Below are 15,052 nucleotides of genomic sequence, written 5' to 3' on the forward strand. Positions count from 1 at the left end.
TAATGCAGATTTGTCAGCTGCACATCCATGATGTGAATCTCTCGTTCCACCACAATCCAAAGGTGCTCTATTGGATTGAGATCTGCTGACTGTGGAGGCCATTTGAGTACAGTGAACTCATTGTCATGTTCAACAATGCAGTCGGAGATGATTCACGCTTTATGACATGGTGCGTTATTTTGCTGGAAGTAGCCATCAGAAGATGGAGACACTGTGGTCATAAAGGGATAAACGTGATCAGCAACAATTCTCAAGTAGGCTGTGGTGTTGACGCGATGCTCAATTGGTACTAATGGGTCCAAAGTGTGCCAAGAAAATATCCCCCACACCATTACACCACCACCACCAGCCTGAACCGTTGATACAAGGCAGGATGGATGCATGCTTTCATGATGTTGATGGCAAATTCTGACCCGACCATCTCAATGTCGCAGCAGAAATGGAGACTCATCAGACCAGGCAACGTTTCTCCAATCTTCTATTGTCCGGTTTTGGTGAGCCTGTGTGAATTGTAGCCTCAGTTTCCTGTTCTTAGCTGACAGGAGTGGCACCCGGTGTGGTCTTCTGCTGCTGTAGCCCATCCGCCTCAAGTTCAGAGATGCTCCTCTGCAGACCTCAGCAGTAACGAGTGCTTATTTGAATTACTGTTGTCTTTCTATCAGCTGGAACCAGTCTGGCCAGTCTCTTTTACGGACCATTCTCTGTAAACCCTAGAGATAATCCCAGTAGATCAGCAGTTTCTGAAATACTCAGACCAGCCCGTCTGGCACCAACAACCATGCTACATTCAAAGTCATTTCAATCACCTTTCTTTCCCATTCTGAGGCTCGGTTTGAACGGCAGCAGATCGTCTTGACCAGTGGTCACCAAACTTGTTCCTGGAGGGCCGGTGTCCTGCAGATTTTAACTCCAACCCTAACCAAACACACCTGAACAAGCTAATCAAGGTCTTACTTGGTATACTTGAAACATCCAGGCAGGTGTGTTGAGGCAAGTTGGAGTTAAACCCTGCTGAGACACCGACCCTCCAGGACCGAGATTGGTGACCCCTGGTCTTGACCATGTCTTCATGTCTAAATCATTGAGTTGCTGCCATGTGATTGGCTGATTGAACATTTGCAGCAGTTGGACAGGTGTACCTAATAAAGTGGCCGGTAAATGTATGGTATATGTTGAAATAAAAATAAACAACAAATAAAAATAAAACTGAAAATCTTGTTGCATTTGGACCAGTGTCATGTGTTTTCTGAAAGTATATGCACTTTGTGTAATAGTCTCTAATCGACTGGACTAAACACGCATTACCAGCTCGTCTTAAAGGGCACGTCACAATGACGCATAGAGGATTTTTCACGGATTTGTTATTGATGCCTGACATCAATGTCGGATCGTGATGTTTATCGAGATTTGTGAATGTCAAGCCTTTAAGAAGCAATGATTCCACTTGTCCACGAAGAAAAGAACAAAACAAAGACAAAACGACACAATTCACGTTAATATCAATTTATTGTCATTTAAATTGCTTCGCTTTATTTTTCCTTCACGTATTTTTCTTTAAGCCAGACACGGCTAGATTTCAGTAATCAATGTTTCGATCGAGCTGTACTGAAAATGTCCTCCTAGCAAAACCTCCCTTCTTTGACCCAACAACCTGTTTCACAGTCAACACGCACCACATACACAGATGATAGACTGATATTCTAGAGTTCGTCTATCCCTACACATTTCACCCCAAACAAACCCGGAGAGCCTCCTTTACCACCAAACATGGATCCAGACGAGATTTCCAGCCTGCCTGAGGACTTGCTTGAGCTCAAACATTCACCATCATGAAGTAACATCTCGTAAACAAGTCAGTCCATTCAATGGTGCAGTCTCATTGGCCCTCCAAACACGACACATCCGACATCATCCTCGATACATTAGAAGTTCTGCATGCACTGTTTTACTTTAAACCAAGCATAAAGTAGTAGGTTATACAGAGAGAGATATCAGAGCTGGTGTTTCTCGCTTGATTTTGGAGTTCCTATTGTGTTCCTCTGTGAAAAAAAAACACAGCCTTGGTGATCTCTTCATTGTCAAATACACTTCTTGTGATCAGAGAACACTCCCAACATACACACACACACACATATATATATATATATATATATATATACATATGTGTAAAATATATATAACTGTGCGCTCTGTTTTGATCTAGACAGAAATACAGCTAAAAGTAGCACATTTCCCCCAAAGTTCATTTGTAATAAAGACATTTCCATCATACGATGTACTCTGTGTTCCTGTCTCTGAAGAGCATCTCTCTCATCGCTTAAAACAATACAGCTCAGTACAGTTACAGTTCTGTTCATATTGTCTAAGGTCTGAGTTAAAGGACGCTTACCCAAGCGAATAAGCCAGATTTTCCTTTAAATCGTGTTGTTTTTGGTGTGTTTGTGTACAAAAGTGTCAGCAGAATGCGTCCCATTCACCCAATGCATACACACAGACTATTAACAATTATTAATACTCATGTATTAATAACCATAACACACACTAGACCCGACGAAAGCACGTTTTCTTGAAAAATTCACATTCTTTAAAACCAGATGCTATGAGAAAGCTGAAGGAAAAAAGAAATTGTAGTGACGTCAAACACGGCGAGTTTTACACCACCCACTCCAGATTTCTGTTACTACGTGTTAGGTCTAGGTCTGTTCACGCTATTTTATCAAAATGTTAATATTTACTATAGAAAACTGTGGACACAATGCTTCAACACTTTCGATACTATATATTTATATATCTATACAATAAAAGATCCAATTGGTGGGAGATGATTTGAAATTTATGGCCGCGTCCGAAATTGCATACTCTCCAAGTTAGTACTTCTTTTGAATTACTAGAACACCATAACAAAAAAGTATGTACTGTGTAGTGTGAATGTGCAGCCTGATCTCAAGAGGAAGCGTAAGTATTTTATGTTTTGATAGTTTAATGGCTAATTCGTACGAATTCTTATGAGTTTAGTCGTATGAAAATGTATGGTTTTAAAAAGGAGGCGTGGCACCAAACCCCACCCCTAAACCCAACCATCATTGCGACATTAAGCAAATCGTACTAAATTGTACGAATGAGATTCTACAAATTAGCCACTAAATCAAAAAGTTACGAACTGCTGTGATTTTGTGTTGGGATGTGTGTATTGCGAACATACATTCATCATGTTGTCGACGCTTCACTTATCAAATCCATTATAAGATATTAAAATGATAAATTGAAGCAGAAATCGACAGTAATATCTCTGAACAATCATTCAGTTAACGAAATAGTAATTCAAGCATCGTTCGCCTACTATGTCCATCGTTTTTTACATGACGTCAGTGTGCGAGGCTTCCATTGTCAACCGCTTCCATTATTTTCATGTCTGCGTGAAATCACAATTTACATTATTCATTTTGCGAGCGCACATTGTTATTCTTAAGATGAACAATTAATCTGCGCAACATAGTCCACTGGAAAAAAGTTTGTTTTTGGTAATCTTCAATCAAATTTTGACCATTATTTCCGTGTTAGGAGTAGCGGTGCTTTTCTGTTGACGTCAGTTTAAGGCTTATTCTTAGCCACTCCCTTTTACCAAGTTTTCTATGAGGAAATGAGGTGTAAAAAAGCCACACCCCCTACTCAATATTCAGTTTTAGTTGGAAGTACATCAACATACTGAAATAAAAGTCTCAGTAACTTCCGAAAACTTAAAAGTCCTAAAACAGATACCGCTTCATATTGCAAAAGTTACAAATAGCCGTGAGATTGTGTTGGAATGCGTGTATTGCGAACATACATTCATCATGTTGTCGAAGCTTAACTTAACGAATCCATTGTCCTTATAAGATATTAAAATGACCATTTGAAGCAGAAATCGACAGTAATATTTCAAAACAATCATTCAGGTAATGGAATACTTTGAGTTCAAGCATTGTTCGCCTACTATGCCCATCATATTTTTTTACGAAACGTTAAAATGCAAGGCTTCCATTGTCAACCGCTTCCATTATTTTCAAGACTGCGTGAAATCACAACTTACCATGTTCATTTTGCGAGCGCACATTGTTATTCTTAAGGTATACGCTGAAAAAACAGTGTGTTTTGGTAATCTTTAATCAAATTTTGACCATTATTTTCGTGTTTGGAGTAGTGGTCCTTGTCTGTTGACGCCAGTTTAAGGCTTATTCTTAGCTACACCCTTTTACTGTTAGTTTTTTCATGAGGAAATGAGGTGTAAAAAAAAAACACACCCCCTACTCAATATTCAGTTTTAGTTGGAAGTACATCAACATACTGAAATAAAAGTCTCAGTAACTTCCGAAAACTTAAAAGTCCTAAAACAGATACCGCTTCATATTGCAAAAGTTACGAATTGCCGTGAGATTGTGTTGGAATGTGTGTATTGCGAACATACATTCATCATGTTGACGAAGCTTCACTTAACAAATCCATTGTCCTTATCAGATATTAAAATGACCAGTTGAAGCAGAAATCGACAGTAATATTTCAAAACAATCATTCAGGTAATGGAATACTTTGAATTCAAGCATTGTTCGCCTACTATATCCATCGTATTTTTTTACTTAACGTCAAAAATGCGAGGCTTCCATTGTTAACCGCTTCCATTATTTTCAAGTCTGCGTGAAATCACAATTTACTATGTTCATTTTGCGAGCGCACATTGTTATTCTTAAGATATACGCTGAAAAAACAGTGTGTTTTGGTAATCTTCAATCAAATTTTGACCATTATTTTCGTGTTTGGAGTAGTGGTCCTTGTCTGTTGACGCCAGTTTAAGGCTTATTCTTAGCTACACCCTTTTACTGTTAGTTTTTTTATGAGGAAATGAGGTGTAAAAAAAACACACACCCCCTACTCAATATTCAGTTTTAGTTGGAAGTACATCAACATACTGAAATAAAAGTCTCAGTAACTTCCGAAAACTTAAAAAGTCCTAAAACAGATACCGCTTCATATTGCAAAAGTTACGAATTGCCGTGAGATTGTGTTGGAATGTGTGTATTGCGAACATACATTCATCATGTTGACGAAGCTTCACTTAACAAATCCATTGTCCTTATCAGATATTAAAATGACCAGTTGAAGCAGAAATCGACAGTAATATTTCAAAACAATCATTCAGGTAATGGAATACTTTGAATTCAAGCATTGTTCGCCTACTATATCCATCGTATTTTTTTACTTAACGTCAAAAATGCGAGGCTTCCATTGTTAACCGCTTCCATTATTTTCAAGTCTGCGTGAAATCACAATTTACTATGTTCATTTTGCGAGCGCACATTGTTATTCTTAAGATATACGCTGAAAAAACAGTGTGTTTTGGTAATCTTCAATCAAATTTTGACCATTATTTTCGTGTTTGGAGTAGTGGTCCTTGTCTGTTGACGCCAGTTTAAGGCTTATTCTTAGCTACACCCTTTTACTGTTAGTTTTTTTATGAGGAAATGAGGTGTAAAAAAAACACACACCCCCTACTCAATATTCAGTTTTAGTTGGAAGTACATCAACATACTGAAATAAAAGTCTCAGTAACTTCCGAAAACTTAAAAAGTCCTAAAACAGATACCGCTTCATATTGCAAAAGTTACGAATTGCCGTGAGATTGTGTTGAAATGTGTGTATTGCGAACATACATTCATCATGTTGACGAAGCTTCACTTAACAAATCCATTGTCCTTATCAGATATTAAAATGACCATTTGAAGCAGAAATCGACAGTAATATTTCAAAACAATCATTCAGGTAATGGAATACTTTGAATTCAAGCATTGTTCGCCTACTATATCCATCGTATTTTTTACGTAACGTCAAAAATGCGAGCCTTCCATTGTTAACCGCTTCCGTTATTTTCAAGTCTGCGTGAAATCACAATTTACTATGTTAATTTTGCGAGCATACATTGTTACAAGGTATACGTATACGTATACACGTAAAAACTGTTTTGGTAATCTTCAATCAAATTTTAACCATTCTTTCCATGGTCCTTCTCTGTTGACGTCAGTTTAACGCTTCAACCACAATATTCTTAGCCACACCCCTTTTACCATTACTTTGCTATGACGGAATGAGGAGTAAAAAGAAAGCCACACCCCCCACTCAATATTCAGTTTCAGTAGAAAGTACATCAGCATACTGAAATAAAAGTCTCAGTAACTTCCGAAGACTTTAAATAGTCCTAAAACAGATATCGCTTCATATTGTAAACTGATATTTGTGCTGTACACTGACAAAAGTCTTGTCGCCGATCCAAGTTTTAGGAACAACACATAATAACTTGACTTCTAGTTGATCATTTGATATCAGAAGTGGCTTATATGAAAAGCAAAGGCCATCTGGAATGGTAAAGAAAGCGTCAATTAAGTTTTTTGGATTTATCTCCAATGCTTCCTCCATCTTACCCCATACATGCTCAATAATGTTTAATTCTGGTGACTGGGCTGGCCAATCCTGGTGCTCTTTGGCCTTCTTTGCTTTCAGGAGCTTTGATGTGGATGCTGAAGTATGAGGAGCGCTATCCTGCTGGAGAATTGTCCCTCTCCTGTGGTTTGTAATGTAATGGGCAGCACAAATGTCTTGATACCTCAGGCTGTTGATGTTGCCATCCACTCTGCAGATCTCTCACACGCCCCCATACTGAATGTAACCCCAAACCATGATTTTTCTGACTGATTTCTCTGAGAATCTAGGGTCCATGCGGGTTCCAGTAGGTCTTCTGCAGTATTTGTGATGGTTGGGATGCAGTTCAACAGATGATTCATCAGGAAAAATCTACCTTCCACCACTTTTCCAAATGATCAACTAGAGGTCAAGTTATTATCTGTTGCTCTTACAACTGGGATCGCCGACAAGACTTTTCTGATTTTTAATGCAGAAGATGCCATCATTAAATCATTTACCTATAGCTAATATAGCTAATGCATCCCGAAGTCTCGCACAACCACAGAATAATGTCACGAAATAAAGTACACAGTAGGGAAGTTTGCAATTTCGGAGGCAGCCATTGATTTTGTCACTACGACTCAAATGTGACTGGATAACATATGGATACAAATGTATTTACAACATTAATCTCATGCATCAGAGCAAATCCCATAGTACTTTTTAAACATTCGGTTGTTCATACTGTCGTGTGTGCACGTATCCCAATTCTCCCAGTCACACAAAAGAAGTCGTCATTGCGCAGCATCCCTTTAAGACGTCTTAAAGGCAGCGGTGATGTTCCAATTCCAGCTTTTCAATTACCAAAAAAAAAAAAAAAAAAACAAGTAGGAAAACTGAAGCAATAGAAGTAGAATGTGCTCTCGCTAGTATTGTAAAACTGCTCGAACGAATGGACCCTTTTCACATTTCCGGGTTTCTCAGTAGCGGAAGTCGTCATGGTTGGATAAATAAAAAAAAAAAGACTTTCTCCAGAAGAAAAAATGTTATAGGAAATACTGTAAAAACTGTCTTGCTCGGTTAATCATAGTTTGGGAAATATTTAAAAAAGAAAATGAAGGGCTCATAATTGTGACTTAATTGTGATATGAAAGTATTCATAGCGCTTCACTTTTTCCACATTTTTTATGTTACGGCCTTATTCAGAAATGGATTAAATTCATTTATTTCCTCAACATTCTACACACAATACCCCATAATGACAATGTTTAAACAGATTTTTGGAAATTGTTGCAAATTTATTAAACATAAAAAAGCTGAAAAATCACCTGTTCTGTGCTGTGAAGCTCTTAATTGAGCTCAGGTACATTCTGTTTCCGCTGAGATGTTTCAGCAGCTTCATTAGAGTTCACCTGTGGTAAATTCAGCTGATTGGACATGGTTTGAAAAGGCATACACCTGTCTATATAAGGTCCCAGGGTTGACAGTGCATGTCAAAGCACAAACCAAGCATGAAGACAAAGGAACTGTCTGTAGACCTCTGAGACAGGGTTGTCTCGAGGCACAAGGCTGGGGAAGGTAACAGAAACATTTCTGCTGCTCTGAAAGTTCCAATGAGCACAGCGGCCTCCATCATCCATAAGTGGAAGATGTTTGGAACCACCAGAAGTCCTCCTAGAGCTGAGCGGCCATCTAAGCTGAGTGATCGGGGGAGAAGAGCCTTAGTCAGGGAGGTGATCGATAACCTGATGGTCACTCTGTCTGAACTCCAGCGTTCTTCTGTGGAGATAGGAGAACTTTAAAGGACAACTATCTGTGCAGCAATCCACCAATCAGGCCTGTATGGTAGAGGGGCCAGACTGAAGCCTCTCCCCGGCTAGAATTTGCCAAAAGGCATCTGAAGGACTCTCAGAACATAAGAAACTAAATTCTCTGGTCTGATGAGACTAAAATTGAACTCCTCTGAGTGAATGCCAGGCGTTACATATGGTGAAACCCAGCCAGCGCTCATCACCAGGCTAATAGCATCCCTACAGTGAAGCATGGTGGTGGCAGCATCATGCTGTGGGGATGTGTTTCAGCAGCAGGAACTGGAAGACTAGTCAGGATAGAGGGAAAGATGAATGCAGCAATGTACAGAGACATCCTGAATGAAAACCTGCTTCAGAGTGCTCTTGACCTCAGACTGGGGTGACTGTTCATCTTCCAGCAGGAAAATCACTCAAAGCGCACCGCCAAAATATCAATGGAGTGGCTTCACAACAACTCTGTGAACGTCCTTGAGTGGCCCAGCCAGAGCCCAGACCTAAATCCTATTGAACATCTCTGGAGAGATCTGAAAATACCTGTACACCTTCACTTCCCATCCAACCTGATAGAGCTTGAGAGGTACTGCAAAGAGGAATGGGCAAAATATCCCAAAGACAGGTGTGCCAAGCTTGTGCCATCATATTCAAGAAGACTTGAGGCTGTAATCGCTGCATCAACAAAGTATTGAGGAAAGGCTGTGAATACTGATGTACATGTCAATTTTCAGGTTTTTATTTTTAATAAATTTGCAACAATTTTAAAAAGTCTTTGTTCACATTGTCATTATGAGGGATTGTGTGTAGAATGTTGAGGAAATAAATGAATTGAATCCATTTTGGAATAAGGTCGTAACACAAAAAATGTGGAACAACTGAAGCGCTGTCAATACTTTCCGGATACACTGCAAATCTGCACGTTTTTAAAGGATTTCAAGGATTTAGGATTGTGATGTCTCGTGAAAAGGGTCTATTCAACAAAATTGGCTTTCCGATGGACTTAAGAGTAGGAGAGGTGTGACCCGTTGGAGATGTGCGAGGTGACGGAAGTGCTCCGGCTGAGGACTCCGTCTGCTCCAGCTGGGGCTCCCGGGCCGCCGGACGCGGTTCTGCGCAGGGGCTGCGGGCTGTTCCTCAGCGCCATCAGACTGGGCCCCCGCACCACCAGGCCTCCTCCGCCTCCTCCGTAGACTCCTTGGGAGCCCGAGGACTGGGCGGAGGACGCCGAAAGCATGGGTGCGGGAGGAGGAGGAGGGAGGAGAGCGAGGGATTGGGAGGAGGAGCGGGAGGGAAGGTGGTGGGGGAAGAGGTGAGGGTGGTCAGCCCTGCTCCCGCCTCCGCCCCACTCCTTCTCCTTCTCCCGCTCCCTCTCTCGTTCCCGCTCTCTGTCCCGGTACAGCTGCGGCGTGCTCTGGTGATGGTAGTGCTGGGGAAGGTGGTGCCGGTTGTGATGGGAGGATGAAGAGGAGGATGATGATGAGGAGGAGGAGCGGGAGGAGTGGTGGAGAGGCCCGTCTCGTGCTAATCCCAAAGCGTGGGACACCGAGGACGAGGAGGTGGACTCGGCTCTGCTGGGACCTCTGCGGGGGTGAGGGTGCGGCCCGCCACCATGACTCCAGTGGCCTGACGGACGGGGCGTCTGGCTGGACGGGTAGCCCGGCTTGGGGTGAGCCTCGGAGGGGATGCCTGTCAGAGCAAGGCTGCTGAAGCCCAAGCGGAGGCTCTCCGAGTCAAAGGCCTCGATTTCAGACGCCTGGCGCTCCAGGAGGGAACGGATGCGCTCCGAACGCTCGTTCTGCAGGGCGAGCATCTCCTCCTCGATCTGGAGAAACAGATGTCAGCATGTTTATGAGGGTGATCCTCAACTGGTGGGTAGTGACCCAAAAAATTAGCTTGCATTATTAGTAGTCGCATATATTTAGGAGATCAAAATGAAGATGATGTTTTTGCTAAGGTTAAAGACTCGTGCACACTAGAATAATTTTCATTCTTGCTTATCATTGATTGTTTGTTTATGTATTCAGCATTCATACCCAAACAAATTTTTCAATGGTGATTTGACGAGTGAACATGCAAATCACTCCCTGATTTTAGATGTTGCTTAATGATTAACAGAAATAAAAGTTACACAAGGTGGCGCAGTGCAACTACACTTCTGACACTCGTTGCAGAATCACCCTCAGTGATTTTTTTCTTGTGTTTTTATATTTAAATATATTAAATTGTTTACAAATTCTCTGTTCACTATTTATACTACAAAATGGCGTAGAATAGTGCATAAGCATGCGATTTGGGACGCAGCTCAGGGCTGTTGCTGGGCGCTGCTGTTGCAATGGAACGTTCTATTGTCGCCTCTTGGTCATTCTAAGCTCTTTGTTCTGACTCTGACCCGTTTACACTAGTGCGTTTTAGTTTTAAAACGGCGTTTTAGAATGAAAACGATCCGCGTCCACACTCGCGTTTTACCCAGCGTTTCTGAACAGCTCTCCGTCCACACCAAAACGCTGAAAACGCACATCACGTGACCACACACACACACTTTGGCAATCGCTGGAGCCCATCTACCCAGATGAGAGCTGTGCTAGTCGGACTTCTCATGAAGCATCTCCCGCTGGATCTAATCTCACTATATTTATTAAACGTGATATTTCATTCATCTTATTGTCTTTATCTAACGACATATTCCCTGACTTTGGGCATTGGAATCTATTACTTGTTCTCAGGTAACGTGTTTTGGCTGAGCGCAAAGATAAGTTAATGATTAATGTAACCAGTGGCGTAGCGGACGGGCCCGCAGGGCACGCACCGCGGGGGGGCCCCGCGTGATTAGGGGGCCCCGCGTCGTCGCGATTTTCAATAAACTGTTGGAAACAACTGTGGTCGGAACCAAAGTTCACACGTCTGTGTTCTCTGAACATATCTCAAGCGGTGGACTACTTCATTCTGATTGCTTGCCGCCAATGTTGCCAACTTAGCGACTTTGTCACTAGATTTAGCGACTTTTCAGACCCCCCTAGCGACAAATCTAGCGACTTTTTTGTGTGTTATTGGAGATTTTTTTAGACTGTCATTTGTCCATACTGTACCGTCCCTACTCTTCCAACGAGCTGCGTGTGATGCCGCCGGCCCCTCCCCCGCCTCACAGCACTGACAGGCGGCCCAGTCAGTCCTCTACAGCAGCCTCTCCCACCTGCAGCCCGAGAGCAGATCACCCCTCTGCGTACCGACGACAAATGATTTAGCACAGGCAGTGTGAAGGTATTTCCCTTGTACAGTCAAACCGATCTACTTCTCCTTTATTTTAACAATTTATTTGGACCGTTTATTCTTTTCTTGTTCACAATCACAGATATTTTAGTGACAGTTTCTGAACTTGTCTGAGTTTATTTCATATGAGAGATTACTGCACATTCACTAACGTTACACATCTATAATGATATACTGTATTCAAACAGCAATAAATTTAGTTAAATAAACATGCTTATATAAAGTGTAGTGCAATTATAAATACCCCTTTATTAACCATAGGCTGTCAAACAGAAACGGTAGAACGTGATGACGTCAGTGATATGCAAATTGCCGTATGACGTATTTCCCCCCCCCCCAACCCCCCCTTCATCAGGGGGCCCCCTCAGCGATCCCTGCAGGGGGGCCTCCGCATTTTGCGCTACGCCACTGAATGTAACCACGTACATTCTGTATATTGACTGATCGCTTGCCTTTATTTCCTATATTGTATAAACTTATTGTATGTTATACTTTTATAATGGCCATTATCGATTATTAAAACTGATATTCAGCAAAAGAGAGGGTATGTTTCGTATTTTCACTGAAACTGAAAGGAGGCAGTTGTTATCGGCTCCGTTTTGTTATAAATATGCACAGTGAAGATGACGCTCATGCAGCACGACACCTAAACATTTCTGCTGTCTGTTTAGTTGTTAATATTAAAATAAAAATAGGCAGTTCCTTATATCAAGTTTACATTTTATTGTTGAGAAAGTGAAACAACGTAGCCAAGGTGATGTGAATGAAGTTATAAAGTAACGTTACACTGTTCCCTGTGAAGATTGACGCGTGTCCTCGGTATGTTTTCCATATCAAACTGAGAAGAAGAGATGCAGCCTTGATCAAACTTGCGAAGTCTAAACTTACACGGAGAAGATTCAGGACTGAACTGTGTGTGGGCTACTTAATATTGAGGAAAAGCCCCAATCAGAGAGGCGAATGTCTGCAGCCCCGCCTCCGTTTTCAGATGTCTCCGTCTTTCCCCATCCACACTGAGACGGAGCAGCAGCGTTTTAGAATGAAAACGGCCTCTCCAGCGTTTTCGAAACGCTCCGTTTTCGGCGCTCGAGAACTCCGGCGTAGTGTGGACGGATGGCGTAACCGTAGCAAAACTTATGCGTTTTCAAACTAAAACGCACTAGTGTAAACGGGGCCTCAGGGCTGTCTATGCTAATGAGGTTGAGAGTGTCACTAATTAAGGCAGTGAAAATCACCGATTTTAAAAGCTACCAGATCTTAAACCCTGCGATTTTAAAATGGAATGACAGTTCACAGGAAGCACTTGAGCTGGCTTACTGAAAATTAAAAGTGCATATACCCCATTGCTTTTGTTTCTATGTCTACGTGTGCCTTTACCCGCTGTTCCAGAAGGGCTCTGCGGATGGACACCCTCTGTTCCAGGTCTTTGCCCTCCCTCTCGTGTTGGGTGTCCGTGTGCATCTTGATCTTGCTCTGGTACGCATTCAGCAGCTCCAGCTCCTGCTGCAGCTGCATCCTCAGCACCTGATACTCGGCCTCCTGCGTCTCGTCCAGGCGCAGCTGCAGGCAAACAGCAGAAAACAGCAGAGACAGTCAGTGCTGCAGGGGGAAGCAATGCATGCTGGGAGCAGATGTACTGTAGGGTGGCATATACAGCGGGTAAGATAAGTGTTGACTCAGTAACTAGTCCTGGTAAATACACTCACCAGCCACTTTATTAGGTACACCTGTCCAACTGCTCGTTAACGCAAATTTCTAATCAGCCAATCACATGGCAGCAACTCAATGCATTTAGGCATGTAGACATGGTCAAGACGATCTGCTGCAGTTCAAACCGAGCATCAGAATGAGGAAGAAAGGTGATTTAAGTGACTTTGAACGTGGTTGTTGGTGCCAGACTGGCTGCTCTGAGTATTTCAGAAACTGCTGATCTACTGGGATTTTCACGCACAACCATCTCTAGGATGTACAGAGAATGGTCCAACAAAGAGGAAATATCCAGTGAGCGGCAGTTCTGTGAAGCTACAATTCACACAGGCTCACCAAAACTGGACAATAGAAGATTGGAGAAACGTTGCCTGCTCTGATGAGTCTCAATTTCTGCTGACACATTCAGATGGTCGGGTCAGAATTTGGCATCAACTACATGAAATCATGGATCCATCCTGCCTAGTATCAACAGGTCAGGCTGGTGGTGGTGGTGTAATGGTGTGGGGGATATTTTCTTGGCACACTTTGTACCCATTAGTACCAATTGAGCATCGTGTCAACACCACAGCCTACTTGAGTATTGTTGCTGATCATGTCCATCCCTTAATGACCACAGTGTGCTCATCTTCTGATGGCTACTTCCAGCAAAATAACGCACCATGTCATAAAGCGTGAATCATCTCAGACTGGTTCCTTGAACATGACAATGAGTTCACTGTACTTAAATGGCCTCCCCAATCACCAGATCTCAATCCAATAGAGCACCTTTGGGATGTGGTGGAACGGGAGATTGGCATCATGGATGTGCAGCCGACAAATCTGCAGCAGCTGCGTGATGTTATCATGTCAATATGGAGCAAACTCTCTGAGGAATATTTCCAGTACCTTGTTGAATCTATGCCACGAAGGATAAAGGTAGTTCTTTAGGCAAAACCCGGTACCAGTAAAGTGTACCTAATAAAGTGGCCGGTGAGTGTATATGTCTAAAGGTGCTGCTGACATGAAATTGTACCAGATATTGGTAAAAACTCTAAAACAATTAATAAAAACAAACCAAAAAAAAAAAACATATAGGTGGAAAAAAAAAAAAAAAAAAAACGAAGTTGTCCACACATTTCTAGCCCATCGCTGAGTATTGAATTACTTAAAATGTATTCATTCATTTGCTTTCTTTTCTTTATTAATCTGTAGTCGCCACAGGGAAATGAACCGCCAACTTATCCAGCACATTTTTTTACATTTTCATCTCTGGCAAACATCCACACACACTCAGTCACACTCATACACTACGGACAATTTTAGCAATGTCTTTGGGCTGTGGGGGAAACCGGAGCACCCGGAGAAAACCCACGCGAATGCAGGGAGAACATGCAAACTCCACAGAATCGCCAACTGACCCAGCCGAGGCTTGAACCAGTGACCTTCTTGCTGTTAGGCGACAGCACTACCGACTGCGCCACTGTGTCGCCTTTACTCAAAATGTAAGTGAAATATATATTTACAGTTTTAGCTCATTTTCAGTTATTTTATTAACTAATATGCATATTATATGCATATTTACATTGCATTGTAAACCTTAAAAGTTTTCCCAGTGATGAGTTGCAGCTGGAAGGGCATCCGCTGCGTAAAACAAATGCTGGATAAGTTGGCGGTTCATTCTGCTGTGGCAACCTCAGATTAATAAAGGGACGAAGTTGAAAGGAAAATGAATGAATGTAAATCTTAAAGTTTAAAAGTTCTCATTTTTAATTACATTTTTTTAGTTGCTCCCAAATTCATTCAGCATCATTCTGCGCAGAATTAAGAAAAAACGTCCACAGATTCTATCTGGCCCTGCTCAT

At 41.9% G+C, this 15,052-nt stretch overlaps 1 protein-coding gene across 8 annotated transcripts in view; it reads right to left on the reverse strand.

Moving 5' to 3' along the window:
* Positions 1-1,487: 1,487 nt before the first annotated feature.
* The window catches only part of taok2b (TAO kinase 2b), a 58,057-nt gene continuing 44,492 nt past the window's right edge, over positions 1,488-15,052 (reverse strand). For 4 of the 8 annotated variants that reach the window (XM_009306405.5, XM_073918081.1, XM_009306404.5 and 1 more), the window contains exons 18-19: positions 12,879-13,061; positions 7,010-10,056 (exon numbers count right to left, since the gene is read on the reverse strand). In XM_009306405.5, coding sequence (XP_009304680.2) covers positions 9,235-10,056; positions 12,879-13,061 — 1,005 coding nt within the window. In that variant the 3' untranslated portion in view covers positions 7,010-9,234. Of the gene's footprint in view, positions 2,040-7,009; positions 10,057-12,878; positions 13,062-15,052 lie in introns of those variants that run through there. The other 4 variants (XR_012387790.1, XR_012387788.1, XR_012387787.1 and 1 more) reach the window with 2 other exon arrangements.

The sequence above is a fragment of the Danio rerio genome, chromosome 12 (assembly GCF_049306965.1).
Source record: "Danio rerio strain Tuebingen ecotype United States chromosome 12, GRCz12tu, whole genome shotgun sequence".
Classification (NCBI taxonomy): domain Eukaryota; kingdom Metazoa; phylum Chordata; class Actinopteri; order Cypriniformes; family Danionidae; genus Danio; species Danio rerio.